The sequence below is a fragment of the Lissotriton vulgaris genome, chromosome 9 (genome assembly GCF_964263255.1).
Source record: "Lissotriton vulgaris chromosome 9, aLisVul1.2, whole genome shotgun sequence".
Taxonomy (NCBI): domain Eukaryota; kingdom Metazoa; phylum Chordata; class Amphibia; order Caudata; family Salamandridae; genus Lissotriton; species Lissotriton vulgaris.
The window spans coordinates 372,149,769-372,170,332 of record NC_141697.1 but is presented as its reverse complement, the minus strand read 5'-3'; the positions used below and the strand labels follow the sequence as shown (position 1 = coordinate 372,170,332).

Genomic DNA, 20,564 nt, shown 5'->3' with positions numbered 1-20,564 from the left:
TGCTGAACACAGAATTGTAGCTTCGAAGGAGACACCTTGTGTCCCTTGTCGGCCAGGAAATGTAAAACTGTCAGTGATGCTTTTTCACATTCGGGCTCACTTCGTGCGGTGATCAGCAGATCATCGACGTATTGTAGTAAAGCGGTGTTAACTGGCATTTGAATACAATCTAGTTGTCTCTTCAGTGCTTGACTATAGATGCTGGGGCTTTCTGTGAATCCTTGAGGTGCGCGCGAAAATTTGAAACTGCGTCCATTTAAACAGAATCCGAAGAGATATTGGCTCTCTGGATCAATAGGCACGCTGAAGAAGGCGTTCTTGAGATCAATTACAGTAAAGAACGTTGCTTCTGAATCAATAGCAGTCAATAGAGATGATATATCGGGGACCACAGGATACTGTGGGATAATGCATTTATTCAATTCTCGAAGATCAATCACCAGCCGATATACTGGCGGGGCATTGGGATCAGTACGTTTAAGAATCGGAATGATGGGTGAATTACAGATATTGGAGTCGGTTTCGACGACCACTCCTTGAGCAATGAGCTCTTCAATGATTTTCAGTAAAGCCACTACAGCATCGGGTGGTAACTTGTATTGTCTGATTCTGGGTAATACAACACCTGCCTTGAGTGTAACGCGGTATGGTGTAATGTGCATACATCCTACATCAGTTGGGCCTTTTGCCCACAAGTAATCAGGTACATTTTTCAATCTGACGTCAAACTCACGAAGAACGTAATGACCCTTGAAATCCCGCAGAAATAGTCTAACTCCCTCCGGGGAACAGCAGATTATAGCTCCTAGAGCCTTCAATGTTTTAATTCCTAACAGATTTTCCGGACATGATTTTGTGAGTAACAGGTCTGTAATGCGTGATAATGGACCCACAGCCAGGGGAACTGGTTCTGATACTTCATTTACAATAGGCTGTCCTGAAAAACCAAGGGAAACATTTTGTGAGCCTGAGAGGGGTGCCCCTGGAACTTCGTCATGACTTATTGTAGTGCGACTTGCCCCTGTGTCAATTAAAAACTTTCTGTCTTTCCCCAATACTTGACTGTGTACGTAAGGACCTTCTTGATCTACAGGAATCTCAATAAGAGGCAAGCCACCTTCCCTCTCTAGGCTGTTTCATGTATATCGGGAATATTCGGGGTAAGCAGACTGGGCATACTGGTACATCTGTTGTGAGACTTGCTGAGTTGCAGCAATGGGCTGTGGCTGTGGTACTGCTACGGTCTGTGCTGTCTGTGCGGATGCATGCATAGGCTGTGTATTCTGTGTAGACTGATGCTGGTTATGGTCTTGTCTAGGCGGATGCGGTCTTTCTTTAGTTTTACCTGTCGCTATGTTATGTTTCAGAACTGGACATTCGTGTACGTAGTGACCTGGCTGCTTGCAATAATTGCATGTCCCTTTAACAGGAGCTGCAGTGTGACTTGTCTGGGTCGTACCTTTTCTGTGACTGTCGGATGGGACCGTCTGAGCTACTAACATTTTCATTTTCGTGTCTTTCATACGTTTCTGTTCCTGATCTTGTTCTTCCCTAATTCTATTCTGGTGATATTGTAACATTTGTAACATCTGGGATGGCGTATTTGCTTGCCATGTACTCTCGACTTTATACACTCTATTTTTAACTAACGGTAGGGAATTCTCGACTAACTTTGATACAAAAAGATGTGGGTACGACTCGCTACTTGGCTGGAGGCCACTATTGATAATAAAACATTTCTCGAATCTTGAATAGAAGTCGCTAGTATCTTCATCTTGTTTCTGTTTACAGGACGAGATTGCGTCCCAATCCTCTTTTCTAGTTGTCAACAATCTGGGCAAGACCTGTACTATCAAACCTGGTAATGCTTTAGTTTTGTCCCCAAGGCCTAACCCTGGAACCCGTTTTTTCTCTTCTTCTTCTATTTCTGCCCAGGCAATCTTTGTGTCTCCCACCTCCCATTCCTTTTCCTTCAGTTTCTCGAATATACCCGTAGGCAGTAATACTTTCAACATTTTCATGATATCATCATACGTGTAGTCTCCCATCAGTAACATATCTTTGAGCTCTCTATGAAAACCTGCAGGGTCTTTATCATGGCACGGGACTAATTTCTTCATTTCTAACAGTTCTAATTTAGTCAGAGGCGTGTGTACATACACGCGTTTCAAAACCTTATCCTCACCCATAACAGGGTGCACTTCTCGTAAGGGGTTCTGACTTTCAATACCACCCCCGCACTGCATATGGTACATTTTCCTCTCTGGAGGTGGGGCGGGAACATATTCAGAGCTTACAAAGGTATCATATCTGCGTCGTTGTTCTAGAATTATTTGAATTAATTTGGTACTTAAGCCTCTCCATCTATCCATCAGTAGTGCTTCTAGTGTCTCGTGTAAGGGACCTGGATCGGAATAATGTTTTCTGTATTTAATGAGAAGGTGTTGAATCATGTATACACCTGCTAATTTCTGTTCGTCGGGGGAGAGGTTCAGAAATGTCTGTGCTACGGTATCATCATTATATATGTCTGCATTCTCGGCCCATGATACAGCTGATCGGGCTAGTTCTTGTTCATCCATAGAATTGAGTACATGGTACCCAACTCGATCTCGAAGCCGTTTATCAGTTTCCTGGAACTGATGCTCAGCAGAATTCGGATTTGTTAAGGCAGAGAAGAAAACTCTCTTGCTCTCCGGACGGACACCTTTCCTAAGGTAGTTTCCCCTACCTACATATGCTATAGTGTCTGTAGACTTTCCTGATGTCACATCTTCATTTTCTTCCTCGGAGGAAGTTTTATCAGTTTCTTCCTGGTGTGCAGCTAATACTGCCTTTCTAATTTTCTGGGACATAGCGGCTATGCAAGTCCCCTTGTCATGTTTTGCTTCTGCTATATTTTGGCCCCACTTGTTCAATGCGTCTAATTCACTCTGATCTGTTCCGGGCCTGTCTCGTTCTCTTATTACACAATTAATGAAGAATCGTAATATCTGTTTTTGAATGTCAACTTTCTGTTTATACATGGCAGCTTGGACACTGTCGGGGTCTTTCCCTGTCTGTATGAATTTGTATAGTCTGTCGAGGGCTTCCTGCATTCCCACACAGCATAACAAGCTGTCGGTGGCAGATCTTAAGCGCAGTGATGCTAATACCATTAGATCGTCTGTTCCGGGTACTGGATCATATCTGCAGAATGACATCCTATCTTTCAATGCCTCAAGCCGGGATGAGTAGTGGGGAGACTGGAAAGGATTCTGTGTGTCTTTTAAATGCAATCTGTGTGTCGGTGGCGGGGTCTGTAGACCCGCTGTCGCACCTCCTGAGGCGGATGCTTGGGCATTATCTCTCCGCGGAGTCTGTATCTGAACGTGAACTTGTCGTTTAGGTGGATCAGGCAAACGTGGTTTCGGTAGGTCAGTTTTGAGTAGGGGAAGTGGCGGGGCTGGCGGAACAGGAGAAGTCTGTTGCGGTACCGGCGGAACGTGACCTGGGGGTGGAGTACCACCCCCGTCCCTGTCTATAGGCAGGGCACGAACAGGCAGATTGGTGTAAGCTGGTGCTACATCATCTAGATAGGAATTTAGGAATATGTCTTTAGTAGTCTTGTGCATTACTTTAGTTGGAACCAATGGTGACGGCAAATTTTTCGGTATTTCTGAAATGGCGTCAGGGGTACCTTCGGCCAAAAGATACATGTTGTTCACTTGGCTATTTTGGATACAATCTATTTGTTCTAATTTTACTCGAATTCCCTCAGTAACTAATTCGTTTTCTTGGGCCTTTTCTGATTCTTGAAGTCTGTCTTCTCTACGGAGTGCTCTTTCAGCACGCTTACGTGATTCCTTACGCCAAAATTCTATGGCGTCTTTCTGAGATTGTCTGGCTTTCTTTTTCCGTAATACTTCTTCTACCTTTATGATGCACTCGGCATCCCATGTTCCGTTAACTGGCCATCGGTATCTTTCCTCTAGGTGCTTGGTATAATCGGTCCATAACTCTAGATACAGGATGGCGTCTATGCCATGTTTATTGTACATAAAATTACCTGGAGTGTCCCTAGGTGGAATTGGAATCTCTTCCTCTAACATCCCTTTCCTAGTTCCTATCTGCTTTAACTTGTTGAAAAACGGCATTGTGCCTACTTGATACTGAAATGCTTGATCCTTGATACTCAATGTCGACTGTAACTATTTATACAAGAAAACACAATAATGCACAAAAACAATCACTTTCATACCACGACATTAATTACAAAAACATTTAAAACATAGATGACTACCCCTCTATACTAGAAGTACTGCTCCACAGTACAGATACACTGTTGTAACAGTGCAGAATTTCAGAAATTCGGAATACTAGATATACTGCTAAACAGTACAGATACACTGCCTACAAACAGTGCAGACCGGACTTGCGTACCCAAACCCGTCTAGATACGACCCAGCAATGGTACTCACCGGGAAGCACGGAAAACAGAAGGCCTCGGAAAACTCGACTGGACTCGGCTCGGAAAACTTCGGAAAACTTCGGAAAACTTCGGAAAACTGGTGGGCCTCTTCACACCTCGGACCTTGCTTCTTTCGGCTGGGCTCTGGTCGGGATCCTCCGCACTCCTCACCGCCTCGTCTGGGCACTGATTGCAGTCTTCGTCACCTCCGTGGGTCAGAGGGAGATGCAGGAAATCCTGCCAGTACACGTGTATTCCATCTAACTGATGGCAGGGGACACAGCATGCAACGCGCCAACCGGCGCGTGAGGTGGGGGAGGGGTCCCTATTCGGGCGCCAAAATGACGTAAATAATTAATTTACTCTCTTAATTTCTATGCAGATAAGTACTTAATCAATAATAACTCAATCAGAATGAAGGAAAACAGAGTCCGTGGTGCAAGAGTTTCTAAGGGTTTTATTCCTCATAAAGGAATCAGGATATCATGTTCTGACCACCACACAGGGTGTCAGAAGGGATAGATGAGCGCGCTCTCGTTTATTGACAATACATAGCTTATATACTTGATTTACATCATAATGTTCAATGTAAGAGGCGTAACAGCTGAGAGAAGACGAGATAACAGTATACACGTGGTACTAGTACATCATCAAGAGGCGTAAACTAGGCGTAAACTAGAGGTGTGTGCTAGAAACGTCACTGATAGGTGACGCAAGTGGGTGGCACCAAGGGGTGGTGCTAACAGAATGTTGCAATGTCAGCAGAAATCGGAAGCTTGGATGCGCGCGCAGCTGCATGACGTGTGATTGACGGGGTGCAGGGGGCTTGACATTTACACTGACGGAAAGAGACAGAAGTCTGGCATGTCAGATCAACTTGTGCTTCTATCATATCTGATATCTGATGTTTAGGAACTAAGCTATCTGGGCAGAAAGGTCTCTAGAGCAGAAGCTATTCTATACTTGCTGTGAGTGCGTGTATAAGCGCCTGAGTGTCTGTATGAGAAGCGTGGGGCGAGGGGCCTTCCATGAAAGCATGGCAACGGAGGCTATGAATTACTTGCATAGAGACAGGTCGGCCCTTTAGCCCTGCAGCTGAGGAAGGATGTTTACTGAAACTAGCAGGCTGGAATGTATTTTCGGGGAGGGAAACAGATAGCTTGAAGGTTATAGTCAATCTTGGCAGGCAGCAGGCTGAGCTGAGCACGGAGGGCCGCGCTAGAAGTAAGTCAGAGTTCACGGGTACGGGGGCTGCTTGGGCAGGGGCCCTCGCAGTCAGAAGCCAGAAAAGAGGCTCGGTGGCAGAGATTCAGGGCCTACTTTCAGCCAGGCTGAAAAACGTAGGAGTACACTTCAAAAAGACGTTGGCATAGCATACTTAGGAACGGACCATCCAACCCATTCATGGTGGGTCTGAAAGAGGACAAGTTAACGTTGGACGCAAATGTATTTGCGTCTTCATAGCTGGTACAGGAGGGAAGTTACATGCACTTTAACTCGTACATGGAGTCGGTGGGGTACGCGCTAGGGAACATAACTTGATCATAAAATTTATATTACCTCAAATCGAGGCCCCGACTCCTGTCCCGAACGCGGGGCAACCAATCCCTGTGGTAATCACTCCTGTGAACGGGGAGGATATGCCTCCTGAGCTGGCTGCCCAGTTGGCGGCATGGTTGGGCAAAGAGAACGAGGGGGCCACGGCTGATGAAGCCAGAGCGATAATGAAGCAGTTGCGGCAATCGAAAGATGCTGCGAAGGCACCGTGTCCTGTTGTTTCCCCGCAGGCTCCCGTGGAACAACCAGTATCGGGCGTTGGTTCGGCAGGGACTATGGTCGCAGTCGCCGGTTCAGGTAAGCAGCCATTACCGATGGCAGGGGAGGGATCGGTACCTTCAAGGAGGGAGAAAGTTGTTCAGCATATCCCAATTGAGGTAAAAGAAAGGATATGGGCTGATAAATATGTGAACATGTTTTCCTTGCTGACCTATCACTATGAGATTGAGCATGTAAAGAACCAAAAAGAGTTTCTGCATCCTAGTGTATGGCGCGCCAAGATGGCCGGTTTCAGAGTTGATGAAACGATAGGCAATTGGGGCAGAGCGTTTGGAATGTTCACTGCAATTATGGGGGAACGAAGGCCCGAATTATTGTTGGAATTAGCCGTGTATCAGACACGTATCATGGAATTTTATGAGACATATAGTGGTAATCAATGGTTTTGTTACGATAACATATTTCGTAAGTCCAAGGAGTACGACACATCCCTGACGTGGGATTGTTTCGACTCCATTTCCTGGCAGAAAATAGAGAAATCAGGCACGGCGAAGTCGCCATCTTTGGGGGGAAGCGTGGTCGAGTTTTCCCGCCATTCGTCCGGAGCGCCCTTTCGGGCGGGGTCAAGCAATGATCAGCACACAAGGAATAATGGCAACTCAGGTAAAAAAGGGGCATGCTGGAGCTTTAACAGAGGCAAATGTACTAGGCCGCAAGGGGCTTGCAAGTTTAGGCATGAATGTGCAGGGTGTGGGCAGTCCTCACACCCCGAGACCATGTGCAGAGCCAAGACTGGTGATACGGGAAATAGAGGGGGCGCCAAACAGGTCTGAAATAGTCCGAGGGGCACCTCTCCCTACCCCGGTTGACATCATGGCAATGATTCCTTGGCTCAACGAATATCCGGATCATATCTCCGCTGGGGTGTTGCGAGATGGTTTTTCATATGGTTTCCGCATCCCGGCGGGGGGCTTTCAGGGTAAAGTACAATGTAGGAACCAACTGTCGGTTCTGCAGAATACGGCGGTGGTACAAGCAAAGATTGGGAAAGAGGTGACCCGAGGTCGGGTTGCTGGACCATATGACATGCCTCCGGTTCCTAATTTTGTTTGTTCACCTCTGGGAGTGGTCCCCAAAAAGGACCCAGGGGAATTCAGGTTGATTCATAATTTGTCAGCTCCAAGGGGTCTTTCGGTGAACGATGCGATAAACCCGGAAGTTTGTTCGGTGCGGTACTCATCCTTTGACGAGGCCGTCGCCATGTTGAATCGCCTGGGGCCCGGAGCGCTGATGGCCAAATCGGACATTGAATCGGCGTTCCGGTTACTCCCGGTACACCCAGATGATCAGCGTCTCCTTGGTTTCATGTTTCAGGGACGCTATTACATGGATAAATGTATGCCAATGGGTTGCTCCATCTCTTGTGCGTATTTTGAGAAATTTAGTAGTTTTTTGCAATGGGCGTTCACAAGAACAACGGGGTTTACACATGTGATGCATTATCTTGACGATTTTCTATTCCTGGGGGCAGCCGGAGACAGAGAATGTGCACAGGCTTTGAATGAGTTTTGTGATCTCATGAATCGTTTTGGCGTACCATTAGCCCCAGGTAAAACGGTGGGCCCGGCTACTTCGCTCGAGTTTCTTGGAATAGAGCTCGATTCCGAAGAGGGGTGCTTCCGTTTGCCTAAGGAAAAAGTGACGAAATTTAAGGCATCGCTTGAAACATGCATTAGCGAGGTGAAGGTAAATCTGCATCAGTTGCAGCAGGCTGTGGGTCAGCTGAATTTTGCCCTTAGGGTAATACCGATGGCTCGCCCCTTTTCCCGCTCTATTGCTCAAGCCATGGTCGGCCTTAAGGAAGGGCACCACCGCACAAGGCTCTCGGCAGAGGTTCGCCAGGACATGCGCATATGGTTGGCATTCCTGGCGGATTTCAATGGTCGGGTCGTGTGGAACAAACCAGTGGTTTCTTCCGAGGAGCTGGGGTTGTGGACTGACTCGGCAGGGAGTGTGGGTTTTGGCGCCATCTTTGGTAATCATTGGTCAGCACAGACCTGGCCGGCATGGTGGCACGAGAATGGACTCACAGGTAACATTGGGTTTCTCGAACTGTTCCCTATTCTGGTGGCCTTAGAAACATGGCCTGAGGGATTTCGTGATCTCTCTGTGGTATTCTGGTCTGATAATATGACCGTGGTTGAGTGTATCAATAGTCAGGCAGCCCGCTGCAAATGGATCTTGAGATTGCTGAAAGAAATTGTCCTGCTGTGTATGAGACTGAACGTCCACTTTAGGGCGAGACATGTGCCAGGGGTGTTAAACCAGGCAGCTGATGCGCTTTCTTGTTCCCGTATGCAGGCCTTCTGGGGTTTTCTGCCCTCAGCGGACCCGGTGGCGGCACCATTTCCCGAAGCTCTCTGGTCTCTCGGTGCCCCGGAATACAAGACCTCGTGGGAGAGAGTCTAGCACCCAGGACAAGGAAGGCATATGAAGGGGCGTTCCGTTCCTATTGGTCCTTTTTGGGTTCAGCTAGGGGGGAGCTTTGGGGCCAAGAAGAGCATGTCCTGAACTTTTTGTTATCATTGCACCAGGCAGGCAAATCAGTGGCTACGGCCAATAGACACCGGGCCGCCATTTCTTTTATGGCACGGGCTCATGGCATCCAGGACCCCACCGCGTCTTTTCTGGTACAGAAGGCGCTGCGTGGGTGGCAACGCCTTGAGGGTAGCAGAGTTGATGAGAGGCACCCGATAGGTCTGGAAATATTAGCCCGGTTACTGTCCGTACTCCCTGCGACATGTTCATCTCAATCAGAGACTGTGCTATTCAGGGCTGCTTTTGCATTAGCATTCCATGAGGCCATGCGGGTAAGCGAACTGGTAGCAAGGAACAAGCAGGATACGGGGGGAGGTCTGTGCCGAGAGCACGTTCAAATTAAGGGGGAGACAATGGTAGTCTCATTTGCCAGATCCAAGACCGATCAGAGAGCGATCGGGGACAGCGTAGTAGTACAGCGGATTCCGGGATCTCCCATGTGCCCGGTAGCATGCATTGAGGAGTATTTGGCGCAGAGGGCGGCATCATGGGAGGGAAGCTTGCTGAGGCACGCCGACGCCACCCCACTGACGAGGTTTCAGTTCCAGCGGGTGCTAACAATGGCAATCACAGCTGCAGGCTTGAACCCGTGCGAGTTCGGGACTCATTCCTTCCGGATAGGGGCTGCTACAGAGGCTACAGCCAGGGGTCTGAGTGTTGAAAAAGTGAAACAGTTGGGGCGTTGGTCCTCAAATTGTTATAAAAGGTATGTGCGGTTGCACATGTTGTGAAGCTAATGTCATGCACTCACGCTTCTTGTTTTGGTTTGGTTTACAGTTTCGCGAGCTTACGAGGCGGGGCGGACTGTGCAGTCGACCCGACACCTGGGAACCAGCGGTCACAGATCACCGGCTGTGGAAAGAGTGGTGTGGGTCGTGGGCCACTCATACGTGAGGCGTGCCACAGACGTATTCAAAGCCGGTGATATGAGTCACATGGCTGGGGAATACGGGTACAGGGTGACCTTCTACGGAAGGGGCGGGCTCTGTATTGACCATTTTCAAACTTTTATGGAGGGTTTGTTAGGGCGGACAAGGTCACCGCCATCTGTAATCATAGTGCATCTTGGGGGCAATGATTTGGTGACCGTTGGTTGACGAGTACTTCTCGAATTGATACTATCCACAGTAAGTTGGTTGGCGAGAAGGCTTCCGGGGTGCACGATTGCATGGTCACATATGATTCCACGGAAGGTGTGGCGGGGGGCTAATTCAGTGTCTGCTATAAATCATTCGGTGAAGAAAGTGAATAACAAACTTGGTAGGTTGTTCCGTACAGGTACATTGCATTCTATTCCTCATGGATGTATCAGGGGGGACCATATGTATCTGGAAGATGGGGTCCACTTGTCCCGGGAGGGGAATGTTTTACTCATAGGAGACTTCATAGCTTGGTTAAAGAGTGTGTGCAGCCATGACTTTAAGTAGGAGTTTTGTGGGGGGGTCCGGATAGCCGGTCAACTATCCGGCCTGTCATGATCATGATCGGTGAGCAGTAATTGGAAGATCCCTAGAGGTGGGGGCGTCACCCATTACGGATGGGAGCGCCCGGGGGGAGGCGGCCATTGGCCCCTCAAACGGGGAGGCGGTCCCCTCTAAGGATGGGGACGCCGAAAGGGAAGGCGGCCATGGGCCCCTCCCTGGGGAGGAGGGGCTACAGGCCCCTCCTGGGAATTTCCCGGGGCCAGGACATCTGCGACGGCAGATGTGGTAAGTTGTGTGGGGTGGGAGGGGGGTCTACGCTACCTTCTAGACACCTCACACGAGTCCTCGGACGACCACTAAGATGGCGTCGAGTTAACAGAGGGCCCCCGCTAAGACAAGGGAAATTGGAAGCAGGCACAGAGGTACAGCCCTCTGTGCGACCGCCCCTCACAAGTGAGGGGGGAGTTCTGGTATGGGGGATCTGACACCGGTTCCGACCTTGCCGTTGGCCCGTAATGTTAGGATGTACAATTTCAATTTTGAGAAATGCATTTGCAGGATGTTTAGTATCGGCTAGGAGAACCTTTGTATTAGAGATGTGTTAAGGTCAGCCAAGAACATCGTAATGTGTAAATGAAATTGTACATGATATGAAACTGTTAAGTTAATGTTTTAATTTTTGTTTCATATTTTAATAAATACGGCCGGGAGGGTAACTCCCTCCCGCCTTCCAAAAGTTCAGAACCGTTTCCGTCTTCCCATCCTTGGGGATTGGCTATAATTAGAGGGCATTCCCTCATTTGCATGAGGGTGTCTCCACACGTAAATGAGAGAATCACTTTGCCTCTGCACTCATACTGTATTACCAATGTTGGCACAGAGGCAAACATGCCTTTAGAAGATGCACTGAAAGTGTGCCACTAAAAGGTGGCGCACTTTCAGTGCACCCTCTAAATGCAGCCCTCTAAAGGAATGACAGGGGCTTCCATCGACTCCCTCAACATTCCCTTGCATGCGGGTCAGTCACTCACTGCTCCCGCCTGCAAGGGGATCTCTAATCCCTTTTAAAAAGTGCAGGCGGGTTGCCGCCTGCAGGGAGAAACAGCTGTTCTGTATTTCTCTTGAATGCAATGCCTTGAGTTTGCAGCTGCTCTGAAGGCAGCGCATTGTTTCTGATAGGGCGCACTTTCCATGTTTGCACCCGGTGCACCTGCTTTAAGGGGCACAATGGCGTAAACATGGAAAGTAAACCCTGTCATTAATACGTGCCCTGGTTGGCACTGTTCCACGGGGTTGGGTGATGCAGTGAGCGGTCCCAACTGCCAGAAGGGGAAGTATCCAGACTATGAGGTCCAGAGTGCACCGACTGACGGATGCAGATGCCAGAAAAGACTGTTGGGGTCGGGCCCACTACAATTCAGACAGGGAATCCTTAAGTTTGAGATAAAGTCACTGGTCTTCTGAGTACCCCACAGTAAATGTTTAGATATCTTGTTCGGTTTCATTATGTGTATTGTATTACACTGAAATCAGAATAACATACGGTTCTTTTAATAAAGATGGATCACTGGTTAAACATTAGCTTATTACATTCCATTCATGGTGTACTGAGGACTAAGTCTCTACCCCACCCCACAACTTCTAGAGCAAGCCTTAGATTGTTACCCTCAGTTATGTCATGTTCGCTGTTCTCTCCAGTAGTAGTTCAGGGCTGTGAACCTCAGTGATAAAAAAAGAGTTCCAATAGACACACCTGATGCCCAGTAACCCCTCTGTCTCCCATTAATCCCGAACATCCAGCCTTCATAATGAATTTGGAAATTCCTTCTAATAATTATCAGTTGTAGCGACCTATGAATGAATTACAGTGTGAAAGCTCACAGGGCACATTAGTTTACCTGACCCTAGAAGGTTTTCTGATCACTCTTATGGTTCAAAATGGGACATGTGTTATGTCCTAACCAACTGTTTTCCTGTTTCAGCAAATGCATATTGACCAGTTGCTGGTAAATCTTCGCATGGAAGCTGTGTATTTGAAAGAGAACTTCAACATCAACTGGGTCGCTCAAGCTGGGCTTGTGGATAACATTGAAGCTATTGTAAAAGAATACAAGCAAAGCCGAGGTCTACTGGTGAGTGTCTCCCTAGTGTATTCATTCCTTGCTCGTCTGCAAAGAAAATGTACACTGAATAATTCAAACCTATGCCGAGGAGGTAAGAAGACTAAAGCAGTACAAACATATTTCTCTTGTAACAAATACAATTCATGTAACATCGTAGTTGATATTATGACTTTTCTTAAGTAGGGATGTCTCTTCTACATGTTGCAAGCATATTCCTGATAATGTATCTACTTATAAACATTTAGTATAAACACTTATGATTCTCTCAGAATTATTTATGAAACATTTATGGAGATAGCATTAATCCGATCTCTGTATTGTTTGTACCAGATACATTGAATGTAAAAGTTCAAAGTTCAAAAGACCTTTATTCGAATTTCATAAAATTCATAAAAGTACCGCAAGTAAAAACAGCAATTCATTAAAATATACATGCATACAAAAAAAGAAAAAGTATTATAATTTAAAAAATATTTCATGATATATGGTTCATACAATTACAAAATAGTGCAATAAGCTCCAGTAAAGCTAGTTTCTATTTTCAGGGATTTTCCATCGTTTTGCGCACTCGTGTAGCCAGTCTTAAAAAAGTACTGGTGCGAAAAGTTAATTCATCAGTATCCAGGGAAACCAACATACTATAAGATTCTTTAAGTGAGAGTGGTCTGTGTTTCTTAAAATATGGAGTTAAGAGCCATTTAATAAATCTAAGATAAAATTTACAAAAGAATAGGAAGTGCAAATCATCTTGTGTGCTAACACCATCACAGGGGCACGGTTTAAAATCAACACTGTGGCGATACCCCAAAGGGAAAGACAACAAAAATGTTACTGTTCCCGCCCTTAGGCGAAACAAAAGTGATCTCTCCCAACTAGTATTAGGAAGGGACAGATAATTCGGGAGGGGTTGTCTACACAGTTCGTACCCTACGTATTTTGCAACACTTGATTTCTGCAATTCTCTTCCTATCCTTTCAGTATTATAAAGTGCATACAGTGCATTTTTGACCTCAAGTTTATCCTTGATTTCAATTGACATAGGATCAGTAAACAAAGTGCCTCTATCCACTGCAATAAGTGATTTAGAAACTTCTAGGAGCCATGGAATAGCCATTCCATGATCACAATTTAAACAGTCCTTTATAATATTTTGTGTGAGAACGGCCGCTTTATTCCTCCAGACTCTAATCCAAAAAAGTGCTGGTCTGGCTCTAATAAAATCACTTATATATGGAAGATTCAATTCGATTGGCAAATAAAATCAGAGGATGAGATCGGGGCGCCCAACATTTTTCTGCAGAAGCGACTTTCCTCTCGTTGTATACAATGGCTGCTTCCCGAACCCCAGACCTCCGCTCCATACGAGGCAACAGGTGAGCACTGCAATTTAAAAATCTTTAAAATAGCCTTAGTGGCACCAATTTTCTTTGGGCGCGGAAGACTCAAAACAGAATTGGTGGCTTTCGAGAACTTGCTCGTGGCGTGGGCCAAGTGCCCACTCCACGAGCCGCTCGCAGCGAAAACCAACCCTAGATAAGGAAATGTAGGAACAGATTCTAATTTATCTGTACCTATCTGTATGGTGTTGAGTTTCCTTTTGCCAGGACCACAGGACATGATAAAAGATTTTTTTAAATTGACCCTCAAATCCAGACCCTCCATGAAATTAACAAAGTTGTGTACAAGCAGACGAAGAGCATTTGGTGTGCGGGCCATAAGCACCGCATCGTCTGCATATAAGAGCACTGGTAAAGGTTTCCCTGAGATTATCGGAACATCTGTTGTGACTTTTTTCAGGCAATTAGATAAACCATTAATATAGATGATGAACAACAGGGGTGCTAAAACGCACCCCTGTCTCACCCCCTGCCTATATTAATGGCTCCTGAGACTTATCCCCCCATCCCAATTCGTACACGTGCTTTCAAGTCAGTGTGTAGATAGGCAAGGAATCTCACAAGGGTGTCATCTAGGCCATTGTGTGATAGAATTGACCAAAGTTGGGATCTATTCACTAAGTCAAAAGCAGATGAGAGATCCATAAAAGCGAGGTAGGTAGGGGATGATTTAGCAATGCTGTACTTATCAATTATTAATTTCAGATTCAGGCATTGCTCCACTGTTCCTACCCCGCTCCGGAATCCCATCTGACAGGGGTCAAGGAAGTCTGCATCTTCCGCCCATTCAAGTACTCTATTGTAGATTATACGTCCCAAAATTTTTAAAGTATTGTCCAAAAGGGAGATTGGACGGTAATTAGCTGGTTCTGACCTATCTCCCTTTTTGCAAATTGGGACGAGAATACTAGTTGCCCATTGAATGTAAATATAAAGACCACCAAGGTCGATATTAGTTTTGTTCAATTCATTTAGACAAAACTGTTGTTGTTGTGACAAAGAATATTTTCAAAAAACTTTTCACAAAGTCAGGATGTACCAGGGCAAAAGTGATACATATAGTGCTTGTGCAATGTGACAAAGGTGATAGTGTTAAAAGCAACAAACAATTTCTGATTCACGATTCCCTCAAATAACTTGACTATTGCCTGTTAATCAGCATTCCACTCTCTGCGGCACTGTCATAAAATGTCTCCTGCCCTGATGGTAGGTAGTCTTAAGTTTTCCTTTTTATAGTGTTGACGTTTCGACCCCCTGGTTCAGGCTGTGTAAATTAATGCATCTACGGCGGTCTTCCTCGGGACCAACATGAAAGAGTTAGCCATCCTGTCGGACAACAAATGTCTGAGAAAAACATAAGCCTCCTATGGAGGTCATAGAATATTTCAAATGGAGGGTGAGATAAAATCACTTACCTAAACCAATGGAAAAATATGCATGCCCCAACAGGTGGGCTCGCCACAATCCTTACTTATCACCAACTGAAAGTTAAGGGAAAAATATATGACTACTATCGCTATACCAAAAATGGTTCATACAAGGAAGCCCTACACCGAACAAGTGCCCCTTAGCTTAGAGGAACCATATTCCAGTGGCGCTAAATAGGTGTGTGCTATTGTTTGTGAAAATCAAAGCATGGTTACTATATAGCTGAACTACAGAATAAAGTGAATCCTGATTTAGGCACTTGTGCAACACTTTTTCCTGTTGGAAAATGACACAGTGCCAACTTAAAACACATGCTTAAAACACACCCTGAGTCTGGCTCAATGTGAAAAGAACACACATCACTAACTTCAAATTGTAACAGATACGGTAGGCTCTCAATGGGTGAGCCTACATCTGTTTGTAATAGAAAATTACAGCTACAACTCAGTCAGTCAAAAATGCTGAATTTACCAGCTTACCAACAATACTTCTGATTCGTCCCTTCTAGATGGTCAGACTGCACTTACAGGGGCCGAAAACTTGTTCCCTCCACGGCTAGTCTCCACGTGACAGAATAAAAAGAATGGGTAACAGTGTGACGCATGCATGCAAGCCACTCATTGGGAGATACAAAGTATCTTCCTCTAGCAAGATGTCTGCTAAGAGTCACATCACTGTGTTGAAGGCATGTGTGAAAGTGTTGGAGGGAAAGTCTAATAATAAAGTAAGACAAAACATTTTTACACAATAATATTAGATTAGATTTCAGTTCATAAAGCGCTCGAATGCCGAGGCGTCTTGGCGCTAAGAGTGAGAAAGGGAGATCGAGCGTATTACAACTAATCAGTTAAGCCCCCACAACAGGCAAGTTTTTAATTGCTTCCTAAAAACTGACAAACTTGGTTGAAGTCTAAGTGTAATGGGCAATTGGTTCCACAACCTGGCAGCACAATGTGACAAGGTTCTCCCTCCACATCTGACTCTGCGGACTTTAGTGGTACAAATGAGGCCGGAGTTAGCCGATCTAAGATCTCTGTTGGAGATATACCACTGAAAGATTTTTCACAAATCGGAATCCCATCCATCGTATAAAGTCTTCTGCACAAGGCATAAAGCATGGAAGTCCATGCGTTGCTGTATTGGAAGCTAGTGAAACGCCCTAATGGCCGTCGAGCTGGGGTGAGCTTTTGGAATATTCAGGAGTATTCGTGCAGCCGCATTTTGAATGGACTGCAGTTTGGTCTTCTGTGCCTTGTCAATACCCACAAAAAGCGCATTGCAGTAATCTAGTTGGGGTAAGACTAAGGCCACAACGACACTTTTTCGAAGCTCCTGAGTAATAAATGGGAACACCTTCCGTAGTAGCTTCAGAATGTAGAAGCAAGTGGAGGTTACATGATTGATCTGAGCAGAGAACCCCAGTTGATCGTCAAAAATAATCCCCGGATTCTTAACTTTCGTGGATGGTATTGGGCATTCGCCCGCCTCTACCGGCCACCAAGTGTGATCCCACAGGGACGGACCGGCACCAAACTCCATGACCTCAGTCTTATCCTTATTTTTTTCTTTTTTCTTTTAAAACTTTATTGTGCATTTAAATAAGGTTACACACACGGGCCTACAACCACAGGGGCCGCCCGCTAGCAAAAGTAGAAGTAATCAGTATATACCACAGCTCCTTCGCCGGCATCCCAGAGGCCCGGCAGCGATGTAGGATAAGATCCGTAGCAACTAGCCATGGGCGGTTTTTGCGGATCCACGATCCGCGGATTTTGCGGATTTGCAGATCGTGGATCCGCAAAATCCGCGGATTTTGCGGATTTGCGGATCCGCGGATTTGGGGCGGGGCTTCCATGCGAGTGCACATGCCTCTTGTGTGTTTAAAAGGTCTGAGAAAGATCAGTTCAGCAGATGAAGAGAAAGAAGGCCCTGGTCACAAGAACAGCACGGGTATTGTGCTCGTGAAAGTCAAGGGTGCAAAGGCCTCTATCCAGCATCACAGCTGATGTTCCACGGTAGATTTGGGATGAAGGCACACCTGCCCAGCCTCGACGACGCTCACGATTGTTTTTGGGCTAATGAATGAGTCACTGAATTTGAGCTTCAACTAGTTCGAGCGACCATGTGTGTGTTACTATGCAATCGCCCCGAAGGGCGCACGGGTCCCTGAGTGAGCTGTCCATCATAGTGGGTAAATGGCGGGAAGACGGTGCACACCGCGAGTGTGTGAGCGGGACCAAATGTGCGGGGCTTCAATGCGAGTTCACATGCCTCTTGTGTGTATTAAAGGTCAGAGAAAGATCAGTTCAGCAGATGAAGAGAAAGAAGCTCCTGGTCACAGGAACAGCACGGGTATTGCGCTCGTGAAAGTCAAGGATGCAAAAGCCTCTATCCAGCATCACAGCTGATTTTCCACGGTAGATTTGGGAAGAAGGCACACCTGCCTCGACGACGCTCACGATTATTTTTGGGCTAATGAATGAGTCGTAAAATAGTTACAACAGGACAGGCTTCAACTTTTGCCCCCGGAATAATCCGCCGCTCGCGGATTTGCGAATTCTCTGTAAATTCGCGGGAGTTCGCGGATCGCGATTTTACCGAAAATTCGCAAAATCCGCGAGCGGAACGGATTTTCCGCTCATACTTAGTAGCAACACAGGATAGAGCCATGATAAAGTATTATTTTGTTTTTTGCAAAAGAGGAAAATAAAGGAAAGAAAACAAGTCTCAAGGCATAGAACATTGTACACAAAATTGTGCTCGTACGGGAGGGACCTTCAAGTGCAAAGTTGTGCAAACTTATAGTTAGTGGAGGGGGTCAGGGGGCCAGTGGGGGAGTCAAAAATAGGTACAAACTTTAAACAAGACATGGAATGTTGGATCAGGGGAAGAGGGAGATGTCCGGATTGTCCTCCAACGGGGGCGTACATATGTTCCCTCGGTAGGCGTTCCACTGGCTCCAGATTGTAGTCCACGCCCTAGGCTTGCCCCTAGCCAAATACACAGTCTTCTCTCTAAACATGCACCGATCCATATTCTCCTTCCATACTGACACAGTGGGCGGCCGCCGGGAACCCCACAACTGTGCAATGTCTCTCTTGGCAATCATGTTCCCAAGGGTCACCCACCGGGTCTGAGCGACGTTATAATCATTCGGTTCACACACATTCAACAGACATCGCCGGGCCTCAGGCAGCAACGCGACTCCGGTGACACACTCCATCACTGCATGCACACGATTCCAAAACGCGGTCACCTCCGGGCATTCCCAAATAATATGGAGGAAGGTAGCAATCATTCCAAAACCACGCTTACATAACCCATCAGCAGAAAAACCCATGGAAATCAGACGAGGCCGGTGACATACACACGGTGGAGAATTTTAAGTTGGACGAGGCGGAGACGGGCGGGAATAGCCACCTCCTTAGGTGAAGATAATGCAGACTGCCAGTCTTCATCAACCAGTTCCAGCCCATCCCCAGTCCAGACTTCTCTGAGACGTACAAGGAGATCCGCTCGGTTATTGATCAATTTCTTGTATATTAGTGAAATTGTACTATCAGGCACATGACCATCAAGCACATGATCTTCCAGCGGGGAGGACTCAGGGATATTGGCATCGGCAGCGAAGACCGAGGTCAAGGCATGACGAACCTGTGCATATCTAAAAAACTCCCTGTCACTCAACTCATATTCCTTCTGCAACGTCTCAAAAGTCTTAACTGCACCCTTAGCCCAGAGGTCGCCCACTCTGCTAATACCAATTATATCCCATTTCTCAAAACCTTTCGTTGTCCAGAGGCATCCCAATCTCTCAGACGCATACAAAGGAGTCGCGCATGTCAGTCGATCCTTCCAACCCAGGGCCGCATTCACATTACCCCAGACTCGTACAGCAATCTTAGTGGGACCTGTTAAATTTCTCCCTGCCACCTTAGAGTAGAGCGCCCGTTGTAATTCCCACCCGGCAACTGATACTTGTCCATCTCAAATGCAGGATTTGGGCTGGGTGCATACATTGCGTGGTTAATCGCGCTCAACTGAGAGGCCCAATAATACCGCCTGATGTCTGGGAGCGCCATGCCCCCGTCATACCAGGGGAGGGTTAGCTTAGCGAGGGCGATTCTTGCACGCCCGTCCCAGACAAGCCGCCTCTGCAAGCTCTCCACCTCCCGGAAATAGCCCGCCAGGATAATATCGAATGAATTCTGGAGTGCGTACAGAAAACGTGGCAGGGACATCATTTTAAAAAGCGCAGCACGACTGAGCGGCGACAGTGGTAATCTACGCCAACGAACAACGTTGAGTTTCAGCCTCTGGAGAGGGGAAAGCAAATTGCGTTCATAGCGGGGTCTAATGATATAAAAATCCCCAAATATTTGAATCCCGTCTGCGAGACCTGGATGGGAAATCTACGAGGCCAGGGGGAAGACCACCCGAAATTATATAGACACAGGATTTAGTCCAATTAATAACTAGACCTGAGTTCTTGCCAAACGAAGTGAGAACATCGACCAAAACATTAAGCGATTTTCGGGGGGAGGTAAGGTATAACAGGATATCGTCAGCATAAAGCGAGATCCGGTCTTCGAAATCCGGAGTCCACTGAATACCCTTTATCGAAGGCTCCCATCAGAGCCAAGCTGCAAGAGGCTCTAAGGCAAGCGCAAAAAGTAGGGGAGACAACGGGCAACCCTGTCTCGTACCCCTCCCAAGAGTAAAGGAATCAGATACTCGGCCATTAACGACCACCTGAGCCAGCGGTTCCTCGTATAGAAGTTTCACCCACCCGATAAACTCAGAATCAAACCCAAATTTCGCGAAGGCGGCCCAGAGATACGGCCATTCTACAGTGTCGAAGGCCATCGTGGCGTCCAAGGAAGCCAAGATGGCCGGCTCTTGAAAAGACCCCGCCCTCGCGAGGACGCCATGCAAACGCCGCAAGTTGAGTGCGGTGTTACGATGTGGGATAAAACCAGATTGGTTTGGGTGGATCAGGTCACCAATCACCGTGATCAGCCAATTAGCCAAAGCTTTAGCTAGGATTTTAGGTTCGGCGTTCAATAGGGAGATGGGCCTGTACGAAGCGCAGCGATCCCGAGGCTTCCCCTCCTTAGGAATTACCACAATCGTAGCTAAACGCTGATCACAAGGGAGGGAGCCAAGGTCTCGCGACTCCAGGAACATGTCTCGGAGATACGGTGCGACTTTATTGGGGCGCAATTTGTATAGTTCGATGGGCAGACCGTTGGGGCCCATGGCCTTGCCATAGCGAACGGAGCGAATGGCGAGTGCAATCTCATCCGCCGACAATGGAGCATCCATTAGGTCTTGGTCAATCTCTGATAGGCGTGGCAGCGCAATATCG

General features: G+C 46.9%; 1 protein-coding gene across 1 annotated transcript in view; it reads left to right on the top strand.

Annotated features, from left to right (window-relative positions):
• AK7 (adenylate kinase 7) overlaps window positions 1–20,564 on the top strand; it is a 404,956-nt gene that overhangs the window by 311,832 nt on the left and 72,560 nt on the right. The window contains exon 10 of the mRNA XM_086937746.1: window positions 12,231–12,380. Coding sequence (XP_086793872.1) covers window positions 12,231–12,380 — 150 coding nt within the window. The remainder of the gene's footprint in view (window positions 1–12,230; window positions 12,381–20,564) is intronic.